The sequence below is a fragment of the Anolis carolinensis genome, chromosome 5 (assembly GCF_035594765.1).
Source record: "Anolis carolinensis isolate JA03-04 chromosome 5, rAnoCar3.1.pri, whole genome shotgun sequence".
NCBI classification, from domain to species: Eukaryota; Metazoa; Chordata; class Lepidosauria; order Squamata; family Dactyloidae; genus Anolis; species Anolis carolinensis.
Genome location: NC_085845.1, coordinates 99,646,042 through 99,669,210, shown reverse-complemented (window position 1 = coordinate 99,669,210; position 23,169 = coordinate 99,646,042). Strand labels below are relative to the sequence as shown.

Genomic DNA, 23,169 nt, shown 5'->3' with positions numbered 1-23,169 from the left:
CTCACTGTTAGAGCTGTGGAACTCTCTCCCCCGGACTGTGGTGGAGGCTCCTTTGGAGGCTTTTAAGCAGAGGCTGGATGGCCATCTGTAGGGGGTGCTTTGAATGAGATTTTCCAGCTTCTTGCAGGGGGTTGGACTGGATGGCCCGTGTGGTCTCTTCCAACTCTACGATTCTATGATTCTAGTAGTTTCAGTGTACCACTGTTCTATAGTTTTCATTTTCAGTTCTTAACTCTCTGAGCAATTTACATTTCTCTCTCCTCACAGCAGATGGTGCTGTTGGCACTAAGCCCATGGGAGCAACTATTCATGTCCGTTGCATCTGTCAGTTGATCAAATGTCACCTTTCATTCCAAAATGCAAAGATATCCAAAGGCAAACACAACTGTAAATGAGTAATTTTACCATGTTACAAAAACAGTGTGTGCAGGGAGAAGTAACTGATGACATTGCATAACAATCCCGGGATTAACACCCAATTATTAATTGGAGGTCAGCTGTGACCAGCAGTGCTGCAGAGTTCGAAGAGGCATGAATGGAGGGCTTAAGGGAGAAACGTGCCAAGAGGAAGAAGCGTCAAGCCAACCCTGACCGGGACTGCCTTCCACCTGGAAACCGATGTCCTCACTGCGGGAGAACATGCAGATCAAGAATAGGTCTCTTCAGCCATCTACGGACACACCCCTAGGACCCCACGACTGGAAGACCATCATCCTCGGCCTACAAGGGATCGCCTAACCTATGAACTCAGCTGCTAGCCAAAATGAAAATAGTCTGTATTTGACATTAAAGGTATGGCCTACAGGTGGTGTGTGAATCAAGACTATTTTGAATCAAACCCATAACAAAAAGGGAAGGCTTAATCTGGTCCATGTCTGCGTCAGTGTTGACACTGACATTCTCCACTCATCCTCCAGTACACTGCAGTTAGCAAGGAGCAGATACCCTTCCTTGGCTCCCTTTCCTCATTCCAGGCATGTGTCCTTGTGTCAGCTCTTGAAAGCTATAGGACTCAAAGCAGGCTCACACAGGCAGTTCCTTTATTGAAGACCTTCTTTACAAGTTGAAAACGAAGCAAGAACTAATGTATTCCTGCCAAACCCCGAGTATATCCACCTCCTACCTCCCCCCCCCCCTTTCCATATTCACACGTATCTGTTATGTAGTCCTTTCCCAGGCTTGAAAAACCAGAGCAGGCCATAAAACCCATCCTCCTGGCCAGATGGTTCTTATCATTTAGATGATCTCCCACCCCCCATTGCTCTGACGGAATGTGGAGAGTTCAGCTGTTATGAGTGCTGGGTTTTCACATCCTGACACCTTGTACTTGCCATACTATTATTATTGTCAGCTTGCCACCCAACATCAACTGTGAACTTCTGCAGATAAATTCAGGAGGAGAAGGCAAGAGAGGCAGCTGGCAATCGTGGGAAGAAAGGAGACAATATTTCTGGAAAGTATTCTTTTTGATTCCACAAGAGAGAACATCTTGCCTTTTACAGAATCTCTTTCAGACATCCTTTTTGTTTGGAGCTGAAGTTCAGATTACAAGAAAACATTTTTTGTTTTGTTTTAGTAAATAAAAAGCAGCTGAATGTGGACCTGCAATTCTGGGATCTGTTACGACTTTGATTGAATAAATGTTGCATGGTCTTGGGACTAAAATACCCACCCTGCCTGAACATGGGCTCTCTAGATGTTGTCAGGCTACAAGTCCCATCAACTCCTCACCATTGGTTATGTTGGCTTGTGAATTGTAGCTCATGGTCCTAGCTATAGTTTGCAGTTTTGGGGAAGCTTGGGAGTTGTCCAAGGGAAGACATGACAGGAGAGGGTTCAAAAGCTACCGTTACATTCTCCCCATTATTGTAGGCCATCTCACATCACATGTTATTTTTGCCACTGCATATCCTGATCAAGGGAACCAAACAACCCTGCTCCCCAAATGCAAAACCCATGAGAGTTGAAAATGCTGAGTTTTTCTGTTTTTTAGCTACACAGTTCAACCAGCAAATATTTGCTTGGGAGTAAATTCCACTGACCCAGATAAACACCCGAGATTAGCTTATTGGCTGCTTTGACATTTGTTGTTCTTATTCCCAAATAAACATGTCCAAGGTCAGACTATGCTTCTGTAGATCACCACTACCACATTGGGGACCAATGTCCCTTTTTTGCAGGGGTGGACAAACTCCAGAGACAGGGGGTGTTCTTCTGTCCTCAGAATCCATTGGGTGGGCTACATGAAACCCTCTAAACCAGTGGTTCTCAACCTGTGGGTCCCCAGATGTTTTGGCCTTAAACTCCCAGAAATCCTAACAGCTGGTAAATTGGCTGGGATTTCTGGGAGTTGTAGGCCAAAGTACCTGGGAACTCACAGGTTGAGAACACTTAATAATTCCAGGAAGTGACTGGAAGTTCAGTTTTAGCTTGGGGAAAAATATTTTAAAATGCTTTAGAGGTGAAGAGGACTTGTTTAAAATGTGTATGGCCACCCTGGAGGGTTCTAAGAGGTGCAGTTCATCTTTTTTAATGGGGGAGGGGAGTATCAGGCCCCACATAAATGAATCTGGGCCCAAATGTGGCCCATGGGCTGTAGGATTTATCTCTCTTCTTTTATTTGTGAGATCAGCAGATGAACACAGCTGTTTTATTTATTGTCTTCATATCAGGGTTTTTTTTCCCTTGTGGTTTTTTTCCCCCTTCTTCTCTCATTAAAGGTAAAGAAAAATGTTTTCCCCCTGAAATTTAGTCTAGCAGTGTCCAACTCTGGGGGTTAGTGCTCATCTCCATTTCTAAGCTGAAGAGCCGGCGTTGTCCGTAGATGCTTCCAAAGTCATATGGCCGGCATGACATGCCTTCCCGCCAGAGCGGTACTTATCGATCTACTCACATTTGCATGTTTTCGAACTGCTAGGTTGGCAGAAGCTGGGGCTAACAGCGGGAGCTCACTCCGCTCGCCGGATTCAAACTGCCAATCTTTCAGTCAGCAAGTTCAGCAGCTCAGCGGTTTAACCCACTTCGCCACCAGGGGTTCTTCTCTTATTACGCAAGATCTTTTGTTTTATTTTGTTCTCCCTGGGAAAATTGTGAATCTTGCTAAAACTGGAGCTGGGATGGATGTTCTAGTTGTGTAGTTGAAGGATTGGAGACCTGATTGCCATGGGATTGCCAAGCTATGTGAAATGTGTTGTCGAAGGCTTTCATGGCCGGGATCACAGGGTTGTTGTATGTCTTTTGGGCTGTGTGGCCATGTTCAAGAAGTATTCTCTCCTTACGTTTCGCCCACATCTATGGCAGGCATCCTCAGAGGCCTCTGAGGATGCCTGCCATAGATGTGGGCGAAACGTCAGGAGAGAATACTTCTGGAACATGGACACACAGCCCGAAAGACATACAACAACCCTATGTGAAATGCATCAGTACCTGCCAGAGTTTGTGACCTTCCTTCACTTCTGGAAAGGTCAACACTGATTGATTTCCTAATGTGACCCTTATTGTGTATATACCTAGAGCTGGAAACGTCCTGGTTTGGGGGACTGGGTGAGGATGTACTAAAACACATTCACTGCAACACATATCTTGATGATGATTATGATGATGACAATGACAACAAACTCCACAGTATGAAAAAATTTACTTGAACATTTCTGCCTAGCAAGCTGCTGTAAAAAAGGGGGACTGGGTCTAAAGTAACCAGAATTGATATTTAAAGACATCTAAACTGAGCTAAGATTTACAAGACTATACAAGAAATGGAAAACGGGAGAAGTCACCAAAGAGGAATTAAAATGAATAGCCAACACATGTAGTGAGAAAATCAGACAAGCAAAAGCACAAAATGAGGTTGGACTTGCTAAAGAGGTTAAAATAAAAAGGGGCCTTTTGTTGGTTATGTCCGTAGCCAAAGGAAGAACAAAGAAATGGCACAGCCACTGCGTAGAGACCATGGCGAAATGCTAACAGGATAAAGAAAAGGCAGAACTACTCAACATTTTTTTGGTTCAGTCTTTCCCCTAAAGGTAAATAGTCCCCCACTTGGGAAAAATGGAGCAGATGATGCAATAGGGGAAATGCAAGACAGAACATATCAATTGGCAGTACAGTACTTAGTTACTCTACATGAATTCAAGTGTCCAGGATAGATTAATCACACCCAAGGGTATTAAAATAACTGACAGAAGTAATTTCAGAACAACTGGCACTTATTTTTCCTCCTCTTTGGAACTGTTTGAAACTGTGCTTCCAGCATCTCAGCATTAAGAAGCTTCCATCTATCATGAACTTCTTTTTTCTTTTACCATTCCTGACCATGGAATTATGCTCAATTCCCCCCTAAGTTGATACTGAATGCCAAGTTCCAGGAAAACATGGTCACTCCCACAGAATGAAACCCACTTTTTCTCTCCACAAGGAGATTCACAGAATTATTTGCTAAGATCTGTATTATGATTGATGTTGTATATTCAGTTCGAGGGATCCCGTCAGTTGGGATCCTCCAACTGACAGGATCAAAGGGGGGATAAATCTGCTCTCTAGGAACTCAATGTAATGAGCAGAAAGTTTAGCTATAACTCCCAACAGTCCTGAGTATGCCCATCCAGTTTCCATCCATGTAAATATATGAGGGGTCATACTGAAGGTAGCACCTGTTAAGTCATAACTCCTTTATGAACAATGTTAGACATATGCAACTATCAACATGTGTAGGTCTACAACATGGTACTATTCAAAATAGTCTCTACCAGTTCCTATGAATTTGTGCCACCTTTGGACCCGCTCATCAAATGTACTTTGGAAAAACTATTTTGGGTACTTCATGGATTAGTATCTGATAGCAGCTTCCATTTCACTTAGTAACATTGAAGTGCCACCCCTGAAAGCTTTCTGTCATCCAACTATACAAGAAAAAGTCTGAGAGCCTCAGAATAGGGATATAAGGCCACTCTGAGTCTCCTTCAGGAGATAAAGCAGGGGATAAATAAACATAATAATAACAATAATAGAAAAGCTGACACAATACAAGAATTTAAAGATCGAACTGCAAAAATTCTGGCACAAGCCAGTAAAAGTGGTCCCAGTGGTGATCAGCACACTGGGTGCAGTGCCTAAAGACCTTGGCCAGCACTTTAAAACAATCGGCGCTGACAAAATTACCATCTTTCAGCTGCAAAAGGCCATCCTACTCGGATCTGCATGCATTATTCACCGATACATCACATAGTCCTAGACATTTGGAAAGTGTCCGACGTGTGATCCAATACAACAGCCAACATAGTGATCTTGTTTGCTGTGTACTAATTTTGTTGTATATCAAATAATAACAATAACAACAAAGCAGATGTAGCACCATTCACCATCCCAGTTGTGCAAGAACATGTGATGCTGCCAAAACGTGTGGAGTCACACATTATGAAGTCTGGCTGGATTGCATCCAGCTGTTTCTGTGGTTTGTTATTATGGATGTCTTCTTAGTTTCCAGAGTGATAGAGTGTAGAAATCACTGTTCATTGCTCTCCCATGCTCGAGGAATTCAAGCATAATAACCCCTTTTTTCATCACAAAAGAGCCACTATAATCTTCTGTGTTGAATGACTTTTGGATCTCTTTGGTCAAGGGGAGGTAAACTGATTCTCTCCGGGTCATGCAGGTATGCCCAGATCTCATCAGTGTTAGCTTTCCCAGAAAGTGTGTCCTCATGTGCTCCAAAGGTGGTCAACAATTCTGAACACACTTGAAGCCTTATCTATTTCAAATCAGCTATTAATTGATGAGGAACCCACTCAACACACATGTTCTTATATCCACGGCTGTGGATAATTTGCTTAACAGCATTGTACATCACAGCCAGGTTTCTCAACAATCTCCTGGACAATCATATGCCAATCTGCACAAATCAATTTATCCACCTTTTGTTTTCATCATTGACTGCTATTGCTAACTTTCCACTATATGGTTTTTCTTCAGCACTGGTTCTGAGTTCTTTAAACTTTTTGACCCATCTTCCTCCGTTACTCACATCAATCACCACTTCACCATAAACTTTCCTAAGCCTTTTCTGGATTTTGGCAGCAGTACATTCTTCTTTGGTCAAGAACCCAATGACTGGTTTTTTTTTCTTCCTACTTCATTACCCATGGTATGCAACACCCAGAAATATGGAAATTGCATTAGTTATGCAGTAAGATTTACTCTTATCTGACAGTGTAATAACATTACATTTGGACTGATAATTTCAGAGAGAGAAAAACACATAGGCATTATTTTCAGTACAACCCTTATAGTTGTCATTAAGATAATGAAGGGACACATTCTATGCTATATACTACTATGACTAAACTTCCAAGGCATATTTAAACCACTGTTATAAATTTACTCCCCATCCATGACCTTTCAAAGCCGTGGGATCTTGTGCAACACTGGTTATGTTGCTCTCTGACAATAAGTACACCAAAAGTGCCAATTAACTTTGCATGGCAGCTAATGCCCATACAAAATTCAGAATTTCACAAAATATTATGCCATCCTTTAATAAGCTATGGCTGACTGGGAGAAAAGGAAGAACGTGGAAGCTCATGTTAACTAGAACACCCTGCATTCACAAAGAGAATGCTTGCATATGGTTCTGCAGGAAACTAGGGAAATTATTATTTGCAAGTACAAAGTGAAGTGTAGCTCTTATTTTGAGCGAAAATGTGAAGGAACACACTGTTCTATCAGAAACATTAACAGAGGCCACAGCTACAAATATAGTGGATTGAATTGGCATGTAATGACTGTAATTCTTTATAGACAATAGATGGAGGGTACTGTTCCCAAATGATTCTCTTTATTTGAACACAAAACATGCAAATACAGGCATTCTGGCATTAGAGACAGGGGAAGAGTTCAATTTAACCCCAGTGTTCAACTGTGCAATTTCACACAGAAGGATCCAAAGCATCCCACAAACAAGATCTCAAGTATCTGCAAAAGGCCTGTAATATTGTCTCAAATGCCGGGTGAAGTGGACATGTCTAAAAGTACCACATGAGTGCACAGCAGACCTAAGACTAGGAAGAAGGATTTCGTCACTCACAGGTCACATGCTAGCAGAGAAACAGATGAGAAAGGAGGCAGTGGCAATCATATATTTAAAGTCTATGCTGATATACAGCAATTAGAATCACAACATATGCCACAAATATAAGCATAACAGTCTCAGTGTCAAGATCAAACAAGTGAGATCTGAAATAATTGTCTTTTCTAAATTGAACTCCACTATGACTGAACAACAAAAAAGAAACCAAAAACTAAATCATAAAGCCTAAAAGCAATTACTATATAAGGTTAAATATTTACTTCCCTATTAACAGCAAATATAAATACACACACACATATATACATTGCAATATAAGAAAATAATATGGTCTTAAAAGTCACACATTTAATCCTACCATTGACATTACATTCTTTTGGTAATCCAACAATCATGTTCTTTGCAACATAATCACTGTAATCATTCAGTGCAAAGGGTTACATTCACAGAAAGACTATACATCACTGTTTGATTTTCATGAGTCTTAGATGATTAATCTTCACCCTAAAAAAAAGTGGAAAATATCTTAGTTATTTAAGCCTATCAGTCAAAATATGTTCTAAAATACAGGGTGTTTCAAAATGATGGACCCAAATTCAAAGCCATATACAGGCAGTCCCCAAGCTACAAACAAGATAGGTTCTGTAGGTTAGTTCTTAAGATGAATTTGTATGTAAGTCAGAACAGGTACAATTTTAAATCTAATTCCAGCCAAAATATATTTCCTTTAGCTTTGGATAGAAAAAAGAAGGGTTAATACCCCCGTGGTATTTGTTTTGCTCTCTGTGTCTCGTTTTCTGTCCCTGTGATCACTGGAGTTTGAAATAAATTGCTTGTTGTGGAAATAAGGATTGGTGAGAAAGTTTCAGTGGATACATTTTCCCCTATGATAACTTTTACAGGAGTGAATTTCCCTTCCAAGGGATAGATTTATCTCACTTCCTGGTGTCTCACCCCCATTCTTAACTACGGGTTGTTTGTAAGTCAGATGTTTATAGCTTGGAGACTGCCTGTATTTCATGATGGCAACATGCTACAATTACACAAACAGGTTTTAAAAGTTATCAAGTTTTGCTAACCAGTCTGAGCCAGAAACAAATCTAAAAAGTTATTCTGCAAATGGCTCAATTGGCCTTACGTTGTGGGATTGTCATCTTGCAAATGACTGAGGCTAGGGGCTGTTTGTGAACTGGGAGAGACATCTAGTGGTAATCATTTGAAAGCCTATTCCTTTTCACCCTTTCAAGGGATAAGTTTCATTCATGAGTAGTTTGTGGTTGCAGAGATAAAGTGATTTCAAAGAAGGTCCATATTTTTGAAACATTCTGTACACTTACTATAAGGAACTTTGTAATATACTATACACTTGTGTACTGTTTCTACCTGTAACTCTGTAACTGTTAACACTGAAGGCTGGCACTATCAATTCTTTTACTTCCACAATATTCTAATTTTATTGGTTCCATATAGTTATTTTAATGTTAATTAATTTGTATTTAAACAAATAGAAAACCTACATATAAAAGTACAAACTAACAAAAATAAAGTTAAAAATACTTTTTCTAAAATTACTTTTCAAACTTTCTTTCCCACATATTCCTTTTCCTTCCTTTTTTGTTTTTGCTGGGTGGTTTAGTAACTGTCCCATTGCACCTGCAATATGAGCAAAACAGCTGGGAAGTAAGGCAGCTTGGGAAAATAAAGCAGTAACATTCTTGGGAATGACTATTAGAGCTGCCACTACTACTATTGCCATGTTCTTTATCCTCTCCTTTCTCTCTCTCAGTAACTCCTCAGGCAGTTACTGAGAGAGAAAGAGGTAACAGGGCCACTTCTTGCTAGCAATTTGTGGTATTATTTTGGTAGCAAGTTGCACTACAGTAAAATCATGCAGCTAACTTTCAACAACAATTTTTTAAAACCTGAGACTGGAGGAAGTTTCAGAGACTACAAGAAAAGAGACTATGGACTACATGCAGCCTACAAATAACATTTTCCCCATCCTTCTTTTTAAGAATCATTCCACTGATAATATACTTTCTTGTGGACAATCTACTAGTAGTTCCTTCCTTTTGCCATAGCCGAGTGGTAGCCACAGTCCAATAAATCCCTGATAGCCTGATCAAGGTAGACATGTGTCCTGAAAGCCCAAGAGTTCACTGAAGGTTATCTGACCACACATGCTTGTTCAGCCTAACATCCAACAAGGCTATTCTGAGGATAGAGGAACATAACCACTCTTCTTGTGACTTATTATTCAGTTGATTTTATAGCTGCTGTCTTATTGCTATGCCTGCTGACTGCAATAGCTACAATATGTTCAAATCTCTTTTCTTCATTCACCCTTTAATGATTCGATTATAAGACCTAATGTTTCAGGAACATAGTAATGATGATATTAACTCATTTGGCCAGCTGCTATTACTGCTCTTCCTTATCTTTACTTAGTTAAAATGTGCCAATATCAGAAACTTACAGGAACTGTGACTGTTGGCATCTGCCTTCACAACTTTGGAATTCCTGGCTGAGTTCTGTTGGGGTTTACTTTGTTCTTCTCCACTAAGCAGAGCTTTAATTTCAGAAGGGATTTTTCCTTGGTCCATTGCCATGCACCACTGTTTGTACTGAAATACAGAAAGACACAAATAAAACTGGGTCAGAGAAAGTAAACTCTACAGTAAACCTAAAATAAGTCATTTGTGTGAAGAAGCTTATGATAACTGCCAGCACCCAGACACCTAAACAGTATTGTAGACATGGAGGGCAGTGATGCTGATCACAGGGGAAAACAGCATAAATGTATAATAGACATTAGTCTGGAGGTTGTCAAATCATAGAAGCCTACTTGTCAGGCTGCATCTTCCAACATTTTACCCCTTTGCTGGGCAAGCTGGAGATGACTTTGCTAGGCAAGCTGGGGATGATACAAGTTGCAGCTCAACAAGAAGGTTTTTGGAGGTTAAAGTCCAAAACACCTGAAGGGCTGATGTTTACCCATGCCTAAGAGGAGAGCCATAAGGTACAGCCTGGCCAGATATGGGGCTGATGGGAGTTGTAATCACCCAGATCTGCAGGTGATGGGAATTACAGACAGTCAGATGATGATAATAATAATAAATTTTTATTTGTATCTCATAAACATCTCCCCGAAGGGACTCGGGCAGCGCACAGAAGCATTTTGAAGTGCCGCATATAAACAACAGTACATAAGCATATAAACATCAACATAAATGTTAAAAAAACACAGATAACACACATAAAATCCATCTGATAAATTTGTAAAATTCCTAAATTGCTGTAGAACCTGCAAACAAAGCTGGCTATCTGTAGTAACAAATCAAAGTGCAGAGTGAAGCAATCGGTGGATCCTCAAGTCTGACCATAGATTACACAAGGTCAAAGGCCTGTCTAAAAACCCATGTTTTCAAACTAGCCCAAAAGGCTTGGAGAGTGGGGCAAACCTAATCTGTCTAGGAAGGATATTCCAGAGCCGAGGGGCTACCATCGAGAAGACCCCCCTCTCTTGTCTCCACCAACCGTGCTTGAGATGGTGGTGGGACTGAGAGAAGGGCCTGCCAACAGATCTCAACATCCACGTTGGTTCATAGGAGATACAGTCTCGAAGATATTATTTCTTTTTTAAAAAAAACATTACAAAACGCTTAACGTGTGCATACTGTGCAACTGTGCATAAACGACAGGTTTGGGGGTGATTTACCTAGGATCTGGGAGTTGTAGCTCACCCTTATCCAGAAAGCATGGAACCCAGCTGACGTCAGATCTCAACCAAACTTGGCAAACAGATCACCCATGACCCACCCTACATCCTGGCATTGTTTGGAGGAGGATGGATCATGGACAATGGCACTTGCATATGGAAGTTGTAGTTCACCAGCACTCACTGAACCCAGCCGACTTCGGATCTGAACCAAACTTGCCACAGAGACGCCCCATGACCAACTAAACATACTACAGAAATTTAGGGGAATGCACCTTGATTTTGGGAGTTATAGTTCACCTGCATTCAGAAAGTACTGAACCCTGCTGACATCAGATGACAATCACATTTGGCACACAGACCCAACATGGCCAATTCTGCATACAGGCCTGCTTTGGGGGCGATTGCCCTGGGAATCTGGAAGTTGTAGTTCACCCTTATCCAGACAGCACTGAAGCCAGCCAACAACGGATCTGGACCAACTTAAGTGATATTTCCTAACATCCCAAAACAAACAGTGCCTTCTTCTAATAACCTGGGCACCGCCGGGTTCCCAAGCTAGTCTATAAATAAATATGACAGCACCAATAGAACAGACAAGTGGAAAATCCAATTCTGACAAATTAATCACCATCGACTCTAACATCCAATGTAAATATTTTTTTTCTAAAACAGCATGTTTATCCCAACTACTGCATACCCATTGAATCAGTGAAATGTACCTTCATGTTGACTCACAATCAAACAATTGATGCAATGAACTGGTTGGGAATAAAAAATACAACATTGGCTATGTCTGTCAAAGGTGACTTTCAATATTTCATGTGATAATAGGACAACCCAGCTAGTTACCTAAAAGCTATTCAGTAAATCTTGAAGGATCTCCATGCTATCTTGCCAAGTTGGAAAAAGGTAAAGGGGTCCGGCCTATGGTCATCCCAATTTACAATGAGTTATGTAGGGTATCAAACAGTTAATATATCAAAACAATAGTAAGGTTAAAACAGAAGATTACCATTTCCAGTTCTTCTCTGAGAGCACAGATTGCTCTCTCTCTGCTTGAAACCAGCTCTTCTAGGTACTGATACCTTAGCTTCTTCCTTGCCCTACATTCTCTGGCACTCTGCCGGCTCCTCTCAAGTTTGGCTTTTAAATCTATTTTAGCTGGTTTACGGCCTCGTTTCCCTGGTTTCTTCACTTTGCCACCAGCTACCTAGAAAAATGACAGTTACATTCAACTTAAGAAAGAGAGCAACAACAAGGTTTTCCTGGAGGGATCTGTCTTGTAATTATTTAAAGAGTTCTTCCCCACATGATTTTAGATACAACCAGAAAGTGAAGGGAAACGTTGAGGTGTTCTACTACAACTACACTATTTAATATTCAGAGTACAAAATCACTTGCTATCTGCCACCTTTGCTACCTAAAATAGTATGTTTAATTCTAGCAGAATTAAAATTCTTGACAAATGTCATGGAGCTGCCTCATCTCATTACTGACTCAGAGTAAAGATAGAAATGAACATTATTAGACCTACAAGGCCTCTCTGCAGAAGCTATTTCTTTACATGGGTGAAATAGATGTGAAAGTCTGAATAGAAGCAAACAGTTTTGTATGGCTGGCTTCGTATGATATCGCAATGAAACCTTCCCTAAAATCATTTCTAGAGCATATTCTTCGAACATCCTTCCTTCCTCCTTTCTCTTTTCGTAAATTATTGGCATTCTACCCCCCATCCCCCCAAAAATATACTCATGCATGTTCACAAAAATTATCAATGCCCTGTTGTCACCAGGAAAAAAACATTTATCATTCTGACAACTTTTTGGAAATATAATATTTATGGCCACTATCAATGAGTTGATTTAGCTAACTAGCTGTAGTTTCTGATCAATTTTACTATTCTTGTTATTTTGATACTGCTATTTGATTAACTACAGCATCATTTGGTGGAAAGGTAGAACACATTCAACAAGTAATATATTTTAAAAGTCATGGTACGTGCATGTGTAAAGCAAATACTTAAACACAGAAAGGATTGACTGGTGTACATATCAATGGCATGCAAAATGTATTCCACTCAATGCAAAGTATGTTTTATATTATATGCCTTCACCTTCTGTCACTAAAGTACTGTTCCTGAAACACTCTGAACAAGTGCTAGATAATGCTTTTACAATTCCTTCTATTGCTTTGTCTTCTCAAAGTAGGAAAACCATTCATTTTTGTCTGTTCTGGAAGGCTTTCATGACCAGAATAACTGGATTGCTGTGAGTTTTCCGGGATGTACAGCCATGTTCCAGAAGCATTCTCTCCTGACGCTTCGCTCACATCTATGACAGGCATCCTCAGAGGCTGTGAGGTCTATTGGAAACTGTGAGATGTCCAGGGTGAGAGAAAGAACTTTTGTCTGTTTGTGGCAAGTGTAAATGTTGTAATTGATCACCTTGATTAGCATTGAATAGCCTTGAACAAAATCTGGCTACCAGTATTTTAAAAACTGTTGCGTAAGCTCCACTGGCTGCCGGTCTGCTGCTGAGCCCAATTCAAAGTGCTGGTCTTAGCCTATAAAGCTCTAAACCATTCTGGTCCAACTTACCATATCTGTCCGAGCCAACAAGAGCCTTAAAATTGGCCGGGGAGGCCCTCCTCTCAATCCCACCGCCTTTGCAAGCGCGACTGGTGCAGACAAGAGACGGGGCCATCTCATTGGGGGCCTCTTGGTTGTAGAACTCCCTCCCCAGTAACATAAGGCAGACCCCATCTCTTCTCACTTTTAGAAAGAAACTAAAGACTTGGCTTTGTACACAAGCATTTGAAGAATAAGTGATCACAGATTTTGACAGAGTCTGCATAAAGATTATGAATGAATGGAATTATGCACTTTATGTTTTAACCTGTTGTTCTATATGTTTTATTTGTACAACTGTTTTAATTGGTTTTAATTTATGAGCTGCGTTTTATTACTATGTCGTAAGCGGCACTGAATTTTGCCAGAGGTGTAAGCCGCCTTGAGTCCCCAGTGGGGTGAGAAAGACAGGGTATATAAATGAAGTAAGAAAATGAATAAATACAGTAACTATAAAATAGGGGCCTCTGGTGGCACAGTGTGTTAAAGCGCTGAGTTGCTGAACTTGAGGACCAAAAGGTCCCAGGTTCAAATACCGGGAGCAGAATGAGCGCCCGTTGTTAGCCCCAGCTCCTGCCAACCTAGCAGTTTGAAAACATGCAAATGTGAGTAGATCAATAGGTACCGCTCCAGCGGGAAGGTAACAGCGCTCCATGCAGTCATGCCGGCCACATGACCTTGGAGATGTCTATTGACAACGCCGGCTCTTCGGCTTAGAAATGGAGATGAGCACCAACCCCCAGAGTCGGTCACGACTGGACTTAACGTCAGGGGAAACCTTTACCTTTACGGACAGTAAATAAAGAACAACACTAAAAAACAGGCAAGAAACAATCAGGGCCAGCTAATCAACTCCCAACAAAGGATAATTATTTTATTATGACACAGCAAACACATGCTGGATTTCATATCACAAAATCACAAGTCGAACACTTCCCAAGTGTCTAGGACTGTGTGATGTATTTTCGGATGATGTGTGCAGATCCCAGTAGGGTGGCCTTTTGCAGTAATAATAATAATTATTATTTTATTTTTATACCCCGCCCCATCTCCCCGAAGGGACTCGGGGCGGCTTACATGGGGCCAAGCCCAGACATCAGACAATATAAAAAACATAGCAATAAATCAACAATAAAAGAAATCATAAAACAAATAAGGTCACATACAATAAATATACTGATAAAATATTGGGTTGGCTCCAAAAAGAACTGGGCCAAAAAGTGCAAGTGGTGTCAATTACCATCAGGGAGAGGTAGATACCAGAGCTATTGTTCCCATTAAAGTGCTGGGGAAGGCATACACAAGGAACTATTGCCGGCTAAAAAATTGAGTGCAGTAATGATAAAATATGCAACAGGTCAATCCTTTACTATGGAGATCAGTCGCCAAAGGCCTGTTGGAAGAGCCAAGTTTTCAGGCTCTTCCGAAAAGTAAGGAGCTACCCTTATCTGGGGAGAGAGTTCCAGAGCCGGGGGGCCACGACGGAGAAGGCCCTCTCTCTCATCCCCACCAACCCCGACTGCGAGGATTCCCCCAGGCAGGACGCAACCAAGCTTTGAAGCTGCCAGGCTATTCAATGCAATAATCAAGGTGGCTAATTGCAACATTCACACTTGCCTCAAACAGACAAGAGTTCTTTCTCCCACCCTGGAGTTTCCACAGATATATAAACCTCCCTTGCTTAGTTTCCAACAAACCTCACAACCTCTGAGGATGGCTGCCATAGATGTGGGCGAATCATCAGGAGAGAATGCTTCTGGAACATGGCCGTACAGCAATTCAATTCCAACAGAAAGGAGGAAACCATGAAAATGAACAAAATCTGGCTAGCAGTATTACAAAAAAAAAAAACTCTAAAATCAGGCCAGTAAATGAAGACGAACACTCAGAAATGAGCGGAATTCCAGACAGGAATCAATCAGGGCCAGTAAACACCTTCCAACAAAGGATCCCTCCAGGCAGGAAGCAGCCAGGTTTTGAAGCTGCAAGGTTATTCAATGCTAATCAAGGTGGCCAATTGCAACATTCACATTTGCCTCAAACAGAAAAGAATTATTTCTGCCGCTCTGGACATTCCACAGATATAGAAACCCCATTTGCCTAGTTTCCAGCAGACCTCGCAACCTCTGAGGATGTCTGCCCTCCCTAACCGCGCACTCACTTTGCTCTCATCCATGAGGGCCGCCGGACCAAGAAGCAGAAGCAGCAAGAGGGCCAGGCCCTCCCCGCCGCCTCACTCAGGCGAAGGAGCCCCGGAAGGCAACAACAGAGCAGCCACGCCGCCGCCGCACAGTTCCTTGTTTTGAACGGCTCCCCTTCTGTGGCGCAGGCCCCGAAAGGAGGCGGGGCCTGCCTTCGCCCCGATGCATTTCGGGAGTAGTAGTCCCAATGCCTTCTCGTCGAGCGCAAAAAAGGGGAAGAGTCTTGCTTCAGGAACTACAAGCCCCATAAACGCACAAGAATGAGCTTGCATAACAACTTAACGACGCCTTGAGCCAGAGGCCGAAGGGAGGGAGGGAAGGAGCGGGCAAACGTAATGAGGAACCGGGAAGGAGGCGCTCGTGCACCTGGAACGCCGCCTTGCCAGAGTCGAAGGCTTTCATGGCCGGAATCACCTCACAACCTCTGAGGATACCTGCAATAGATGTAGGCGAAACGTCAGGAGAGAATGCTTCTCGAACATACAGCCCGGAAAACACACAACAACCTTCAGAGGCATTTCCTGTTTCCATGGGACACGAAAGGGGGTAGAGCAGGCATGGGCCAACTTCAGCCCTCTAGGTGTTTTGGACTCCAACTCCCACCATTCCTAACAGTTAGTAACAAGTTGACACAGACGCAGCATTTGCCAAACATGAATTTCCAAACAAGGAGGAAACCATGAAAATGAACAAAATCTGACTACCAGTATTAAAAAACTCAAAAATCAGAACAGTAGATGGGAAGCAACACTCTGAGGGCAGAGGAGCCCCAAGGACGGGTAATGACTCTGAACAAAGGATGCCCCCCAGGCAAGAGACAAAACCTTTCCAATGCTAATTAGGGTGATTAACTGAAACATTAACGCAGGCTTCCAACTGACAAAGGACTCTTGTCACACCCTGGACTCTCCACAGATATATATTTTTACCTTCCTTGTTAGCTCCAGCTCCTGCCAACCTAGCAGTTTGAAAACATGCCAATGTGAGTAGATCAATAGGTACTGCTCCGGTGGGAAGGTAACGGCGCTCTATGCAGTCATGCCGGCCACATGACCTTGGAGGTGTCTACGGACAACGCCGGCTCTTCGGCTTAGAAATGGAGATGAGCACCAACCCCCAGAGTCAGACATGACTGGACTTAACGTCAGGGGGAAACCTTTGCCTTTGCCTGCCTAGTTTATCCATGCCTCACAACCTCTGAGGATGCCTGCCAAAGATGTGGGCGAAACGTCAGGAGAGAATACTTCTGGAACATGGCCACACAGCCCGAAAGACATACAACAACCCTGTGATCCCGGCCATGAAAGCCTTCGACAACACAATGAATCAAGTAAGTAAGTAAGTAAAGTAGTAAGTAAAAGTTTATTTATATACCGCTCTCTCTCCCAAGAGGGACTCAGGGCGGCTTCCAATATAAAATCAGCATAAAACATTGTATAATAAAACACTGAAACACTATAAAACGCTATAAGAATACAAAAAAAGAAAGGAAAAACATAACAATTGACTAAAACAATCACATAAACAGAAACAATATAATCACTCAAATAACATATGAATCACAGAAAAAGAAGGGAAAAAGCCACTGGGATGGAGGAGAGGATGGCCTGGAGGGGCCACTAGAACTAAAGTGCAATGTTATATTCTAAGATGCTTTGGGGCAGAGGAATAAAGTGCAGTGTTTCAAGTCAAAGAGCATGGAAGGCACCTCAGACTAATCCAACCAGAGAAGTTAACCATGGCAGAGCGCCTGATGAACTAAACTAGACACAGAATACTATTTGAGAACACAGAAATGCTAGACCACTCCGACAACCACCATGTCAGATTACACAGAGAAGCCATTGAAATCCACAAGCATGTGGACAATTCCAGCAGAAAGGAGGAAACCATGAAAATGGACAAAATCTGGCTACCAGTATTTAACACTCTAAAATTGTTGTCGACCGCGTTTTAGGGGATCGGGGCCCTTGAGGAGAGACCCGATCCGGTCCTGAGAGAACGGACCTTGGCGGAGCCAAAAGGAAAATACGAGCCGCAATACAACCTGAAGCCGAAATGAAGAAGGTCCGCCAAAGTTGAAGGAAAATCCGCCAAGGAGTCTTTATTGAGCAATTCAGCTGAAGAGGACTCTGGTAGCGATCATTCAACTTACCAGCAGCCCCATACAATCAAAATAAAGCCATATTTATACAAAATTTCAGTCTGACAGCCCTTTGAATTTCCCGCCCTGCTTCTCCGCCTATCTGGTCGTTGATAGGCTAGAAGGTTGAACGAGGCAGGCTTTCGTTTCCCGCCTCGCTCCGTTGGCCCAATAGGAAGCTGCCTTACGTCTCCACTCGGGCCAATCAGGAGGGAGAAGGCGGGAGTTAGCGAAACAATGAGGTGACGGGGACAGGAACCAGAGGATTAAATCCTGCTAGACTGATTTTTAAAGGGTGCTTATTTTATTAATGGCAGCAATCAAGGATGTCCGGGTTTCTGTCACGTATACAGATTTTAGATATGCCTTGGGGTGTCAGAGATGGAAGCAAAGATGGGTGGTGATGAGCCATATTGACAGGCTCTGCAGGGCGCCTTCCTGAGGTGTCCTGGATATTTCTTTGGGTGAGCTATGACAATGTTTGCCTTGGGGCGAATCTCGTTTAGGTCAACACTCCGAATTCGGTGACTCAAGCCCTATATTGTCCATGCAATTTGAATTTGATTGGATTTAGCGGTGGCAGATTATCCTTTTGTTTTTGGGAAAGGAAGCCTGGGTCATAGGAAATGGGATAGGTTCTGGGGTTCATGTTGAGTTCAAAATATTTCCTATTTGATTTCATGATTTGACAATTATATGAAATAAAATGAAAAATAAAATAAAGTTGGAATATAACCCAGGCTGGGAAAAATACATATTTTCCGGGGATTCCAAAGAGTACAAATGCATATAGGCAGATAGATAGATTTCATGGAAATAAGGGAGAATTCATAAAAGTGAGTTACATTTCATAAAGGGGAATCATGAATGATATAAACAATTGAAAATATTTGATAAGAACGAAGTTCATAACATCTGGAGGACCCAACATGGAAATTCATAAAAGTGGAGTTTTAGCAGCATGATTTTACAATTCATGAAGTTGTTATCTCTTGCCTCAGGCTAAAAGGTCAAACACCTTTTGTGCAGAGAGTTTTAGTAAACCACAGTAAACTCCAGTAAAAAGTCTCAATCACCTTCTACTATAAATATATGGAATATAGAACATAAAGTCTTGATTTTTGAACTATCTTTTACAAAGTCCTGGGGGGGGGGGGTCACCTCGATCACAAAATCAGGACAGTAAATAAAGAGGAACACTCTAAAAATGGGAATTGCAGACAGGAAACAATCAGGGCCAGCTAACGCCTCCCAACAAAGAATTCCACCAGGCAGGGAGCAGCCAGGTTTTGAAGCTGCAAGGCCATTCAGTGCTGATCAAGCTGGCCAACTGCAACATTAGCACTTGCCTCAGGAAGACAAGCTTTCTTTCTCCTACTCTGGACATTCCACAGATATATAAACCCCACTTTCCTAGTTTCCAACAGACCTCACAACATCTGAGGATGCCTACCATAGATGTGGGAGAAATTGGGCAATATAGCCCAGAAAACTCACAGCAACCCAGTGTTTCCTGCCACGAAAGCCTTCGATAACAGACAGGCTACATCTCACTGATTGACCTTGCAGCTGCAAAGCTACTCAATACTAATCAAGCTTGCTCATTGTAACATTCACACTCGCTTCAAACAGACACATGTTCTTTCTCCCACTCTGATCATTTCAAATACATATACACACACACACACACACCACTGGCCTCATTTCCAACAGATCTCTGAATAGGCCAGCCACAGCTGCAAGCAAAACGCGAGGAGAGAATGCTACTGGAACATGGCCATGCAGCCTGAAAAACTCATACTAACCCAGCCGTTAGACTGTTGGGAATTGTGGGAGTTGAAGTCCAAAACACCTGGAGGGCCAACGTTGGTCCATGTCTGAATAGAGTCATGCAGAGTTTACCAACCCTAGAAGCAGTGTCCCAATTCTTTTCAAGTGAATAAAATTGATTCTTAAAAAATGAAGAAACGAAGTGGCAACTTCTGGGGCCTTCTCATGACGGCTTGAGCTTGTTTTAGTTTATGTGGAGTCTTTGCTCCTCCAGGTTTTCGGACTTCAAATCCCAGGAGCCCCAGCCGACTTGGTCAACTGTCAGGAATTCTGGGAGCTGAAGTCCAAAGTGTTTGGAGGCTGAAAGGCAACAACCAGTGATATAGGCTGGATCTACACTGCCATAGTAAAGGTTTTTCCCGGACATTAAGTCTAGTCATGTCCGACTGAGGGTTGGTGCTCGTCTCCATTTCTAAGCTGAAGAGCTGGCATTGTCCATAGACACCTCCAAGGTCATGTGGCCGGCACGACTGCATGCTCCTGTTGGAGCAGTACCTATTGATCTACTCACATTTGCATGTTTTCAAACGGCTAGGTTGGCAGAAGCTGGGGCTAATAGTGGGAGCTCACCCCATTCCCCAGATTTGAACCACCAACTTTTCAGTCAGTAAGTGTAGCCACTCAGTGATTTAACCCGGTTTAACCGACTGCACCACCGGGGTCCCTCAATCCCATATAAAGGATTACTTTGGATTTCATATAGATTAACCAAAAATTCCTTTACTGCCTCTTTACCTATTAAGTGCTGCATTTCCCTACTGCATCACCTGCTCCATTATCCCCAAGTTGGGCACTGTTAACCTTTTGGGAGAAGACTGAGGCAAAGAAGGTGTTGAGTAGCTCTGCCCTTTCTCTTTTCCCATTAGCATTTCGCCATCACCTGTATGCAGCAGCCCTACCATTTCCTTGTTCTTCCTTTTACTATGGACATAACTGTCACGACCCAGGCTACAGAGCACCAATAACCATACGCAGAGGCCAGATTCTATCTAATATCTTTATTAAGGAAATATATAAAGTTAGTAAAGGCAAATGTAAAAGATAGTCCAGAAGCAGACCTTTCAGGAAAGGTCAAAATTAGTCCAAAGAAATAATGTCCAATATGAAATATTAAGGTCCAAAGTTGTAATCCAATAACCGAAACACTCACTTTGCCAGGCAAAGTGAGGGGAGTTGACAAGGTCCTTTAGTCCATAAACTTGAGCAAGGCTAGGAAATAACTTGATACTTGAAACAAGGCTTAAAACGTGGAGCAAGGTAACTAGGAACAAGAACAAGGTCCGTGGAATAACTTGGTAAAATCCGTGGAACAAGGCAAGGTTTGGTCCTGGGAAACAAGGCAAAGTCCGTAGATAAACAAAGGCTGGGAAGCAAGGCGAAGGCTGGATAGCAAGGCAAGGCTTGAGCAGGAGCGAGGCTTGAATCGGAGCGCGCTGTCCAGACACAACTCGCTCCGTAGGTTGACGAATTGACTCCGCGCAGTTACTACGCGGGTAAAACCCCTATATAGAGTCTAACTTTCCCACCGAAGCAGTTCTCTGGGAATCAGAAACGAAAGCTAAACTCTGAGACCAGATGTTAAACTCCTTAAAGATTCTCACGAGAAGCAGTCTTAATTGGCTACATTCTTAGCTGCAATTCTTGCACTCCTGCGCGAAGCTGATTCCAAACTTCTCTGTTGTTTACAAAACTCCCGGCGCAAGAACACGGGAGAAGTAGGCTCTGGGCTTGTTTGACATACTTCTGGGAGACAACTTTCTTGCAGGTGCAAGGTTCCCAGATCTGCCTGGGAAAGATCTGGCTGAGAGGAATCCAGTTCAGACTGGGAAGGTAAAAAACCCAAGTTTTCATCTTCATCAGGAATTACAATGTCCTGAGCAGGACTACAAGGCCCATGGGTCATCACACTATCCCCCTCCTCAAGGCCCCTCCCAAACTGGGGCCCTCTCCCCGAGGCGCGAGGTCGCGGCTTGGCGGGATAGGTCTGATGAAAGCGACGGGTTAGCTCAGGAGCATGGACTGTGGAGGCGTCTTCCCAAGAGCGTTCCTCAGGGCCAAAACCCACCCAGTCAATGAGATATTGTAGGCGGCGGCGGTGAAAGCGAGAATCCAAAATGTCCTCAACCTCGAACTCCTCCTCCCCATTCATCAAAACAGGAGGGGGGGCCGGTTGGTCTGTATCAGGACGCACACCATCCGCCGGAAGGAGCAGGGAACGGTGAAACACTGGGTGAATGCGCATTGAACGCGGAAGTTGGAGTTTGAAAGTCACGGGGTTTAATTGCGCCACCACTGGATAGGGGCCAATGAAACGGGCATCTAACTTCCGGCAAGGGCGGTGGGAGGGCAGAAAGCGAGTGGACAGAAAAACCCGATCTCCTACCTTGATTTCGGGGCCCGGCTGGCGGTGTTTGTCAGCGTGGTGTTTATAGTCCTCCTTGGCTTGGTCCAGTTGCTGGAGCAAAAGTTGTTGCACCGCTGTGAGTTCCTGCAGCCAATCCTCTGCTGCGGGAACTTCTGAAGTTTCAATGACGGGGGGAAAGAACCGTGGATGGAAGCCGTAGTTTGCAAAGAACGGCGTTTCTTTTGTAGAAGCTTGAACTCCATTGTTGTAGGCAAACTCAGACAGTGGTAACAGAGAAGCCCAATTGTCCTGTTGGTAGTTTACATAACAGCGAAGATACTGCTCCAAAGTGGCATTGGTGCGCTCTGTTTGCCCATCTGTTTGGGGATGATGAGCTGAAGATAAGCGAGAGTCTATGCCCAATAGTTTTTGTAGCGCCTTCCAAAAACGAGAGGTGAATTGAGATCCACGGTCTGTGACTAAACTCTTGGGCAATCCATGTAGTCTGAAAACATGTTGAAGGAATAGATCCGCAGTCTCTTTGGCCGTGGGGAGGCCTTCGCAGGGAATGAAATGGGCTAACTTGGTGAAAAGGTCCACCACCACTAAGATCGTGGTGAATCCACAGGAAGGTGGTAGGTCAGTGATGAAATCCGCAGAAATTATTTCCCATGGGCGAGATGGGGTAGGAAGGGGGTGTAAAAGCCCTGAGGGCTTCTCCCTTCTTATCTTGGAGCGCTGGCATACTGGGCAGGTGTTGACATATTTTTCCACATCCTTGCGGATCTTGGGCCACCAAAAATCTCTTAGGATCAGATGCATGGTTTTAAATAGTCCGAAGTGTCCTGCTGGTTTGCAATCATGACACAGACGAAGCGCTTTTTCCCTGCCCGGTCCGGGTGGGATATAAACATGATTTCTATAGCAAAGCAGCCCATCCTTAAGCGAAAAGGGAAAATGCAGACCTTGGCGAAGTTGGTCCTGCGCCCAGACATCTGCTTGCTGACTAGCCCTGATTTCTTGAGCACAGAGGGGTCCTGGAGTAGAGGAAGCTGAACCAATGGGAATGGATTTGGTGTTCCCCACTGTGAGCGTGGCAAAGTTCCCGGGTTGTAATAGTTGGGATTCAAAGGTCTCCTTGCGTCCTGCAGCGTATTCCGGTTTACGTGACAGGGCGTCTGCTTGCTTGGTCTGGGCTGGGGTCACATAATGAATCTGGAAGTCGA

At 43.1% G+C, this 23,169-nt stretch overlaps 2 protein-coding genes across 5 annotated transcripts in view; one reads left to right on the top strand and one right to left on the bottom strand.

Annotated features, from left to right (window-relative positions):
- Positions 1 to 6,807: 6,807 nt before the first annotated feature.
- Positions 6,808 to 15,774, bottom strand: crebl2 (cAMP responsive element binding protein like 2). Its single transcript, XM_003228122.4, has 4 exons — positions 15,587 to 15,774; positions 11,812 to 12,009; positions 9,555 to 9,702; positions 6,808 to 7,582 (listed from the first exon to the last, which is right to left on the bottom strand). The coding sequence occupies exons 1-4, from the start codon at positions 15,599 to 15,601 to the stop codon at positions 7,578 to 7,580; spliced, it is 366 nt and encodes a 121-aa protein (XP_003228170.1). The 5' UTR covers positions 15,602 to 15,774; the 3' UTR covers positions 6,808 to 7,577.
- A 156-nt stretch (positions 15,775 to 15,930) lies between these two features.
- Positions 15,931 to 23,169, top strand: part of LOC103280078 (uncharacterized) — a 57,973-nt gene continuing 50,734 nt past the window's right edge. For 2 of the 4 annotated variants that reach the window (XM_062981972.1, XM_062981968.1), the window contains exon 1: positions 15,932 to 16,956. In XM_062981972.1, coding sequence (XP_062838042.1) covers positions 16,843 to 16,956 — 114 coding nt within the window. In that variant the 5' untranslated portion in view covers positions 15,932 to 16,842. Of the gene's footprint in view, positions 16,957 to 23,169 lie in introns of all 4 variants that reach the window. The other 2 variants (XM_062981970.1, XM_062981971.1) reach the window with 2 other exon arrangements.

Excerpts from the sequence above, each read along its gene's own strand:
- crebl2 (XM_003228122.4), bottom strand. Across the intron at positions 9,703-11,811 it reads TCAGAGAAGAACTGGAAATG|TACAAACAGTGGTGCATGGC; the intron begins GTAATCTTCTGT and ends TCTGTATTTCAG.